The sequence below is a fragment of the Ornithorhynchus anatinus genome, chromosome 18 (assembly GCF_004115215.2).
Source record: "Ornithorhynchus anatinus isolate Pmale09 chromosome 18, mOrnAna1.pri.v4, whole genome shotgun sequence".
NCBI classification, from domain to species: domain Eukaryota; kingdom Metazoa; phylum Chordata; class Mammalia; order Monotremata; family Ornithorhynchidae; genus Ornithorhynchus; species Ornithorhynchus anatinus.
The window spans coordinates 8,283,073-8,293,379 of NC_041745.1; the positions used below are offsets into that span (position 1 = coordinate 8,283,073).

Here is a 10,307-nt window from a genome sequence, read left to right on the forward strand (position 1 = left end):
TGTGAGCTTTCCGTGTGCAGAGCACTGATAGAAGCGGTTGGGGTAGTACTGTGCAACAGATGTGTCCTCTGCTTTACAGCAAGTTTACAGTTTCAACAAACCTGTTTCATTGTTGGTTTTTTTTAGATCTTTTAGTACAGAAAGAAGTCAGTGGGGTGTCCCTGAAATTTAGGGCACTGCCCAACCAGAACCTAGACATGTTAGTCACCGAGAAGCCAAGGCAGTGGCAAATGCTGCAGTCTGGGTGTTTTTTGTTTGTTTTTAAGTGATATTTGTTAAGTGTTTACAGTGTGTCAAACACTGTGCTAAGTGCTGGGGTAGGTACATCTTGAAGCAGTGCGGCTCAGCGGAAAGAGCACGGGCTTGGGAGCCCGAGGTCATGGGTTTGAATCCCGGATCCACCATTTGTCAGCTGTGTGACTGTGGGCAAGTCACTTAACTTCTCTGTGCCTCAGTTACCACATCTGTAAAATGGGGATTAAGACTGTGAGCCTCACGTGGGACAACCTGATTACCCTTTACCCCAGCGCTTAGAACAGTGGCTCTGCACATAGTAAGCACTTAACAAATACCAACATTATTATTAATTTAATTAGGGAAGTCACAGTCCCTGTCCCGCATGGGGCTCACAGTCAAAAGTAGGAGGGAGAACTGATATTGAATCCTTGTTCTGCAGTTGAGGAAACAGGTCACGGTCACACAGCAAAAAGAGAGGCTGAGGCCACATTCGAACCCAGGTCCTCTGACTCCCAGGCTCTTTGATTCATTTAATCGTATTTATGGAGTGCTTACTATGTGCAGAGCACTGTACTAAGCGCTTGGAATGGCAGAGACAATCCCTGCCCAATAACGGGTTCCCAGTCTAAACGGCTTTTCACTAAGTTTGTCGGATCCTCCCAAGCACATGCGTGGCTCAGGGGAAAGAGCCCGGGCTTGGGAGTCAGGAGTCATGGGTTCGAATCCCGCTCTGCCACTCGTCAGCTGTGTGACTGTGGGCAAGTCACTTCACTCCTCTGGGCCTCAGTGACCTCATCTGCCCCACGTGGGACAACCTCATTACCTTGTATCACAAATACCAACATTATTATTATTATTATTAAAATGGGGATTAACTGTGAGCCTCACATAGGACAAGCTGATGACCCTGCATCTCCCCCAGCGCTTAGAACAGTGCTCTGCACATAGTAAGCGCTTAACAAATACCAACGTTTTAGAGAAGCAGCGTGGCTCGGTGGAAAGAGCCCGGGCTTGGGAGTCAGATGTCATGGGTTCGAATCCCGGCTCCGCTACTTGTCAGCTGTGTGACTGCGGGCCAGTCACTTCTCTGTGCCTCAGTTACCCCATCTGTAAAGTGGGGATTAACTGTGAGCCTCACATGGGGCAACCTGATGACCCTGGATCTCCCCCAGCGCTTAGAACAGTGCTCTGCACATAGTAAGCGCTTAGCAAATAGCAACATGATGATTGTGCGCACAGTAGGCGCTCAGTACACCTCCCCGGGTGGAAGCGCCTGCCCCTTCTCAGCCACTGGACGCCCAGGCCAGGCGGGGTCGGAGGCCGAGGGAAGAGTGCGCAGGCGCGCGGGTTCCTCCTCCGCCCCCCCCCCGAGGTAACGCGCATGCGCCGGCGCCGTCACGTGGTCGCCCGCCCCCCGCCGGCGCGAGCGCGCACGCCAGCTCCGCCCCCTTCGCGCAGCGATGATGGCAACGAGGTTGGCTGCGGCCTCCAGGGCGCTGTGGGGCGGCGGCCCGCGGCGGCTGGGACCCCGGGGGCGGGCGGCCGCCCCGGCTCCGGTCCCGGCCCCGGCCCCGCTCCACCGCTCCGCGCCGCGCCCGGGCCCCAGAGTCGCTGTCGTGAGTAAAGCGCGCCCCCGAAGGACGCGTCCCCGGGCGTGCGCGCCCGCCCGCCCGCCCTCTCCAAGGACGCGTATGCGCGCGCGCGCCCGAAGGCGGAGGCGGAACCCGCGCGCCTGCGCACTCTCCCCTCGGCCTCCGACCCCGCCTGGCCTGGGCGTCCAGTAGCTGAGAAGGGGCAGGCGCTTCCACCCGGGGAGGTGTACTGAGCGCCTACTGTGCGCACAATCATCATGTTGCTATTTGCTAAGCGCTTACTATGTACAGAGCAGTGTTCTAAGCGCTGGGGGAGATCCAGGGTCATCAGGTTGCCCCATGTGAGGCTCACAGTTATTCCCCACTTTACAGGGCGCGGCCATCACGTCCACCACCTTGAGAGGCATTATAATATTATATAGTAATTATTATATAACACTATTATTTTATATTAGATGACGTAATAATTAATAATGTTGGTATTTGTTAAGCGCTTACTATGTGCAGAGCACTGTCCTAAGCGCAATGTAGATACAGGGTCATCAGGTTGTCCCACGTGAGGCTCACAGTCTTCATCCCCATTTTACAGATGAGGGAACTGAGGCACAGAGAAGTGAAGTGACTTGCCCACCGTCACACAGCTGACAAGTGGCAGAGCCAGGATTCGAACCCATGACCTCCAACTCCCAAGCCCGTGCTCTTTCCACTGAGCCACACTGCTTCTCTGATCAATGTAATATTAATGGTAATACTATTAATGATGATGATGACTTTTGTGAAGCGCTTTCTATGTGCCGAGCACTGTTCTAAGCGCTGGGGAAGGTAATAATAATGTTGGTATTTGTTAAGTGCTTACTATGTGCAGAGCACTGTTCTAAGCGCTGGGGTAGACACAAGGGAATCAGGTCGTCCCACGTGGGGCTCATTTTACAGATGAGGTAACTGAGGCACAGAGAAGTGAAGTGACTTGCCCACAGTCCCCCAGCTGACGAGTGGCCGAGCTGGGATTCAAACCCATGACCTCTGACTCCCAAGTCCGTGCTCTTTCCACTGAGCCACGCTGCTTCTCTAAGGTGCAAGGGAATCAGGTTGCCCCACATGGGGCTCACAGTCTTCATCCCCATTTTACCGATGAGGTGACTGAGGCCCAAAGAAGTTAAGCGTCTTGCTCAAGGTCACACAGCTGACAGGTGGAGTCGGGATTAGAATCGGGAGCCCGTTGTTGGGCAGGGATTGTCTCTCTCTGTTGTCAAATTGTACATTCCAAGCGCTTAGTCCAGTGCTCAGCACACAGTAAGTGCTCAATAAATACGATTGAATGAATTAGAACCCACATCCTCTGACTCCCAAGCCTGGCCTCTTGCCAATGTACCACGCTCGGGTGACCCAACCACGCAGGGGAAAGAGCCTGGGCTTGAGAGTCAGAGGTCATGGGTTCGAATCCCAGCTCCGTCACTTGTCTGCTGTGTGACCGCGGGCAAGTCACTTTACTTCTCTGTGCCTCAGTTCCCTCATCTGTAAAAATGGGGATTAAAAAATGTGAGCCTCACATGGGACAACCTGATGACCCTGGATCTACCCCAGCGCTTAGAACAGTGCTCTGCACATAGTAAGCACTTAAATGCCATAATTATCATTATTATTATTATTATGTAACTGGCCTCTGGGCAGGGGGAGACAGCTTCACTGCTGGGTGACCTTGGGCCAGTCATTTGACGTCCCTCTGCCTCAGTTTTCTCATTTGTTAAATGCTCTCCCTCTGTTTTAGATTATGAATCCCATGTAGGACGGGGTCTCTGTCTGATCTAACTGCCCAGTATTTATCCCAGCGTTTAAGCCAAGTGCTTGGCACATAGGTGCTTAGGAAGGACCCTGTCTTCTTAATTTATTGTGCCCTCTAAGGCGCTAAATACAGTGCTCTTCACACAGTAAGTGTTTCATAAATGCCACCGTTTGATAAAGCAGGATCACTTAGGTCGAGCTCACTTCCAAAGCCCCGTTAGCATTTCAGGCTTTGGGAAGCATGTTAGGGTGTACGTCCCCATGATAACCCAGTAGGGGTTTTGGGGGGAAGAGGGAAGAAGATGTGGGTTCGCACATGGTGGGGCTCAGAATTGAAGCCGTTCTTTCCTCTTTTCAGATTTTGTCCGGATGTGGTGTCTATGATGGGACAGAAATCCACGAGGCTTCAGCGTAAGTGCTTTTATTAGCCTCTCTCCTGCTGCACACCCTGAAGTGACAGCGGTTTCTGATGTCTAAGCTTCCTCCCTTTGGGAAGAGCCTCCCAAGAAAGGGTGTTTGCACCTCCTGTAAGATAAATGCCACCTTCCTGGATAAAAAAGGGCAAACCCAGAGGCAGAGTGAGGAAGGGGTACTGGGGCAGCTAACTCAGGGCACTTCTAGGGGTCCCGGGTCAGTCACCCCCAGACTCCTCCTCGCACACTGCCCACCTCAGATCCTCAGGACAGGGTGGGTGCTGCCAGAACTTGAGGTGTTCGTGGGCTAGGGAAGGAAACCTGCTCCAGTCTGGTTTAAAAATCAGACATAAACCCTACGACTCACTTTGTTTTGTGGGACTTGACTGTATTTCCCCATCGGTGATTGGGTCTTTTTAGGATACTGGTTCACCTGAGTCGTGGCGGGGCAGAGGTTCAGATCTTCGCTCCGGATATGCCGCAGATGCATGTGATCGACCATACTAAGGGGCAGCCGTGTGAGACCGAAACCAGGTAGGAGGTTGTTGCTTCTCTCCTGTCCTTTCTTCCACCTGGTTTGGGCCGACTACGCCTTCGGCGGCCTCCTGGATCCTTATCCCTCCCAGCGGCTCAAGTTGCTCAGCTCCAGGCCTTCTTCTCCGCCCCCGTTCCACTCGGGGCTCACAGTCTAAGTGGGAAGGTGAGCAGATATCGAATCCCCACTTGACAGATGAGGAAACCGAGACAAAGAGCAGTGAAGTGACTTGCCCAAGGTCTCACAGCAGGCAAGTAGCAGAGCTGGGATCCAGCTGAGGATTAGAGCAGCAGTGTGGCCTAGTGGAAAGAGCATGAGCCTGGAGTTGGAGGATGTGGGTCCTGCCCGGTTATCTTGTACCCACCTCAGCACTTAGTACAGTGCTTTCGTTCATTCATTGAATCATATTTATTGAGTGCTTACCGTGGGCAGAGCCTCATACTAAGCACTTGGAAAGTACAGTTCAGTTCCGTACTTGGCACGAAGTAAGTGCTTAACAAGTACCACAGTTATCATCATCATTACTACTGAGGATGATTCAAGGACCAGAGGGGCAGAACTTGGACTAACTTGGACTCAGGCCTGGGCTTTTTTTTTTTTAGTTTTTTTAATTGTTTGTAAAAACTCCATTCACCCAGTATAATTTCACAGTGGGGCTCTCTTGGGACACTTGTCAATGGACTACCTGTACTCCTCCCGTTTGACTGATTCCACATCTTTCGCCCTTCCCGTTTCCAAGGAACGTTCTGGCGGAGTCTGCCAGGATCGCTCGGGGCAAGATCAGCGATCTGGCGCAACTGAGCTCAAAGAACCACGATGCGGTCATCTTCCCTGGAGGGTTCGGGGCTGCCAAAAACCTGTGAGTGCCTCGACCCGCCGCCTGTGGAAAGAGCAGAGGGGACTGGGTGCCGGCCAGAACTGAACAGAACTGGCTTGGGGCGAAGGAGACGCTGATGGGGATTCTGGGATAGGTTTGGGGGGGGGTGTTTGTTTCGGCATCATTTCCCTGACCTTTCCCCATCCCCGAGGGCGAGGCTCACCGTAAGCACTCTTCTGATGGATTATGGAAAGTGAAGGCCTTTCGGTGGATTTAGCCCTCCCTGCTGCCCATTGAGAACTCCCCATTCTCGCCCACTGCTGTAAACCCACTGTCTTGGTCTCAAGAGGAGCTGAGGGAACTTTTGTCTTGTTTCGTGGAACATGTGAGGGTCTGGGCCCGGGAGCGGGTGGGAAAGTCTTAGGTCAGTGGAGCATTAAAGATGGCGATGACGATTTCTGTAGTTTTGTGTGAAGGAACCGTCACTGGCCCCTCTGCTCAGTGGCTTCACAGTTTGTTCTGGGGCTCGGATGCCGCTTCTCCGCCAGGTAAGGGGGCGCTGGGACTGAGAGTCAGGATCGGGACTCGTGCTTGCTATTCCTCCACCCGTTTTGAGCTCCTTTTCCCCCTTTTATCTTCCCCTGGCTCCCTCCACTGCTGTCTCCATTCCTTTTCACCTTAGACACTTTTAAGTTCTTCGCAGATGAACTTTCCTTTCCTCCACTCCTCTGCCCCTCCAGAAAAGAAACAACCCCCAAATCCCCTTTCAGGTGCTAAGGGCAGTTTTGTGTTGCGGCAGGTGTACCTTTGCAGTGGATGGGAAGGACTGTAAAGTGAATCACGACGTCGAGCGTGTCCTGAGCGAATTCCATCGAGCAGGGAAGCCCATTGGGTAGGTATGCCGTTTGAGCAGGAGAGTTGGGGGGAGTGTCCAACGGGGACCAGATTACTTCTCTGCTGTCACCATCCTGGGTATTGGAATTAAACTGCCCTTCGTGCTTAAATTTACCACTTTAATTCTCCAAAGCCCTCTTCACTTTTTGTGTCTTGCCAATCACTGGACTCTTAAAGGCATCCTCAGCTGTTCTGATATGGACGAGTCATGAGGACAGAGACGTGAGCTGCCGCCTGTTTGCCCGTGCACATCCCATACTCACCCCTACCTGGTCTCTTACATTCACTTTTTCACACTCACAGCATACCTTCACCTGAATTTTATAGTCCCTCCTCCTCCCTCCCCCAAAACACACCTAATAGCACTTAGTACAGTGCTCTGCACACAGTTGGCATTTAATAAATACCATTAATTAATTGATTCACACTTACACCTCACCAGGTTGAGACCCTGGTGACACCAATAGCAAACAAAGCAGGATAGTTAGTAGCTGCATGCTATCATTACCCAGTAATCCCCAGCCAGGGCTGATTTTCACTTTCCAAGTGGGTGATTGGGAGAAGGAGGAGGAGGAAGGAGCATTTGTCTGTTGGCCTCAAGTGCAGTCAGTTCTCCATGGCAGGGGGAACCATGTGAAGAATCTCTAGCTCCCCAAAGCCGTGTTGAAGTATTCAGGCTGTGACCTTCAAAGACGACAGCCTAAAACAAGCCGGTAAAGGCAGCATATCCAAGTGGAAAGAGCACAGAACTGGGAATCAGGAGGCCCGACTTTTAAACACAACTCTGCCACTGAGCTGCTGGGTGACCCTGGGCAACTCACTTAACCTCTCTGGGTCCAGGGACACCTCTTAGCCGGGAGCCCTTTCGTGTCTAATCTGATCATTTTTATCTGCCCCTAGTTAGTGCCGAATAAATACCCAAACAATTCACGATGATGATTAATAGTAACCAGGCCAATTGATCTCGCCACTCATTCATTCTGACTCAGAGCAGCGCGGTACCTAATGCAGCATTTCGTTCACTGCCACCCCTTTCTCAGCCTTTGCTGCATCTCACCGGTCCTTGCGGCGAAAGTCCTTCACGGGCCTGAAGTTACTGTGGGACACGAGCAAGAGGAAGGTGGAAAATGGCCCTACGCTGGGACCGCAGAGGCCATCAAAGCCCTGGGCGCCAAACACCAGGTCAGAGAAGTAACCATATCCTTACTGGAAAGCAAACGGTCTGGACCCTGGGGCCCCATCCTTCGGGCTCCTTTCCAGACATTCCCGTTGCCTCAGTTTTCTGAGACTCCTGGGGATTGGATTGAGAACACTGGCCTTAGTCAATTAGTTGTATTTATTGAGATCTTACTGTGTGCAGAGCACTGTACTAAGTGCTAGGGATAGTACAGTATAGCAATATAAAGCACATTCCCATACCATAACAACTTTACAGTCTAGAGGAGGAGATGGACATTAATATCAATGCATAAATTACAGGTTGATACAGAAGTGCTGTGAGGCTGGGATGAGGGGATGAATAAAGGAAGCAAGTCAGGGGAACGACATAGAAGGGAGTCTAAGAAAAGGAAAAGAGGGCTTAGCCCCAACAGCCTGAGAGAGATGGTGTCAGATAAAGGGCTTTGAAGCCCTGGCCTGGAAGAGGCCCTGGAAGGGTTGCAGGGTCCAGCAGGATCATTTGCTGTGTTCGCATCCCAGACAGTGGTTGGTTTGAACTCATTAGGGTCCAGTGGGCTGGTAACATGGCTATTAACTCTGTTAGACTGTACTCTCCCAAGCGCTTAGTTCAGTGCTCTGTACACAGTAAGCACCACTGATTGATTCTCCTGCAGGCCACCAATAGACATATAATAGGTCACAGAGGTTTGTGCTCTTTGAGTAGGGGAAGCACCTGTTGAGACTGAAGACTCTTCTGGCAGTTTTAAATTTACATTTTACTTCTTTCATAGGAAATGTCGTTCTTGATTTTTTTTTTCCTGTTGCGTCTTACACCTTCCATGCCATCCCCACCTCATCGATCCAGATGCCGTTCACCAGAGGTTACAGCAGGGGAGGAGGGCATGTCCAGGCTGGGGAAGGGAGGGATGAGGGAGAAGGGGTCAGCGGGATTCTCGGGCCAGGATGTTCGTGGCACCAGGGCCACTAATGTGGCCGGCCGGCTCTGGGAAACGCAGTCTCTCGGGAATGGGGATTGGACATCAAAAATAGCCTTCCTGAAGAACCCAAGTGTCCCAGGGGCAGGGAGAAGGAGGCGGGGGTAGGGTGGAGGGCTGTGCTGGACACCTCTGGGCGAGGGACGCGTAGTGGCATGGTAACCCTCCCTTTCCTTGACCATCCAAAACGAAGCCCACGTGGACAAGAAGAACAAGGTAGTCACCACCCCGGCCTTCATGTGTGAAACGGAACTGCACCACATCTTCGACGGGATCGGAGCCATGGTACAGAACGTGCTGAAACTGACGGGAAAATAGACTCCTTTTTCCAACAGACACCCCAGGCTCGGTGGGCCACTTACGCGTTGGGGCTGATGTTGTACTTTGACCACCTCACCTGCTGATCTTTTTTTTTTAATCCCCCCTGTTCATGAGGTCGGTCCGGACATGAAGGTCTCTGTTGTAGATCTGCCAGGATTTGGGGAACACATGCATAGATTCTCTGGGCCCTGGCCACTTCCTCTGCAGGCAGGTGGGGAGGGGGATCTACTTCTTGATGCATAGGTGTGGGATATTTTACCCCCTTTAGGGTGAATCCCCTTGATAGGGATTCTACCTGATAATGTGTCAGCTGAACCAATAAGTCTGAGGAGAAGGGCGGCATCTTCTTCATCAGAGTAGTTGTGCTTGCCCTGCTAAGGCTGATTTCCAGGGTTCTGATATTCAGGTATACCTGGTCTGTGAATGTGTCCTTAGACCAGCCTCAGTTCCCCTTTATTCCCAGGGTGTATTAGGAAAGACAGTGAACAGTGCTTGCTTTTGGATCTTCAAAGATACCACTTGCCAGCTCCCCAGCCTCTTATGGGCTCATTGGCCCAGCAGGGTGATGAGAACCATCAGCCTCAGATCCCCAAACTGCAGGATAGGGGGACGGAAAGCCTCTCAGCTGTAGAACTAAAATAAATCTCACTGATTCAAACTCTCTACTGCCTTTTGGTTCCTTTCAAGACCCTTCAGATCTACTGTTCTTTGGCCTGAAAAATGCGTCGATCCCTTTCTCTTCGGCCTCTCCTTCCTTGCACCAGCCTGCACTTTTTCTGCCTCTCTAAATTGGGTGACTGGGCCCAAGTCAACTTCTGTCTGTGGAGATTTTCGTCCAACAGGGGGCATTGATTCCTGTGTTAATGTTTCTTACTGAGCATCTTGATGGGCCCTGGGGGGACTTGGCTTGACTCTTCTTAGTAGAATCTTCTTTGCCCACTTTAAGCACATTTGCCTCTTTGGAAAGCCGGAGCCAGCTTGATCTTGAGTCCCGTGAGGATTCATTCATTCATTAAATCATATTTATTGAGCCCTTACTGTGTGCAGAGCACTGTTCTAAGCGCTTGGGAGAGAACAATAGAACACACAATGAACTTGCAGTTTAGAGAGTGAGACAGACATTAATATAAATAGATAAATTACAGATATGAATATAAGTACATATGAGGGGCTGGAGGGGAGATGAATAAAGGGAGCTAGTCAAGGAGATACAGAAGGGAGTAGGAGAAGAAGAAATATTCAGTTTAGTCAGGGAAGGCCTCTTGGAGGAGATGTGTCTTCAGTAGGGCTTTGAGGTGGGGGAGAGACATTGTTGGGTTTGAGGAGGGAGGGCGTTGTAGATTAGAGGCAGGATGTGTCTAGATAGGTGAGATTGAAGTATAGTGAAAAGGTTGGCATTAGAGGAACAAAGTGTGGGTTGTAATACAGTAGCGAGGTGAGGTAGGAGGGGGCAAAGTGATGGACTGCTTTTAAAAGCCAATGGTGAGGGGTTTTTGTTTGATGTGGAGAAGGATGGAGTTGAGGAGTGGAGAAACATGTCCTGAACATGTTTTTGTAGAAAAA

General features: G+C 51.2%; 1 protein-coding gene across 1 annotated transcript; it reads left to right on the forward strand.

Moving 5' to 3' along the window:
- The first annotated feature begins 1,791 nt into the window (after nt 1-1,791).
- GATD3A (glutamine amidotransferase like class 1 domain containing 3A) lies at nt 1,792-9,407 on the forward strand. Its single transcript, XM_029046627.2, has 7 exons — nt 1,792-1,853; nt 3,970-4,022; nt 4,445-4,558; nt 5,299-5,418; nt 6,176-6,268; nt 7,311-7,467; nt 8,613-9,407. Exons 3-7 carry the CDS (start codon nt 4,500-4,502, stop codon nt 8,739-8,741), a joined length of 558 nt encoding a protein of 185 aa, XP_028902460.1. The 5' UTR covers nt 1,792-1,853; nt 3,970-4,022; nt 4,445-4,499; the 3' UTR covers nt 8,742-9,407.
- Nucleotides 9,408-10,307: the final 900 nt, after the last annotated feature.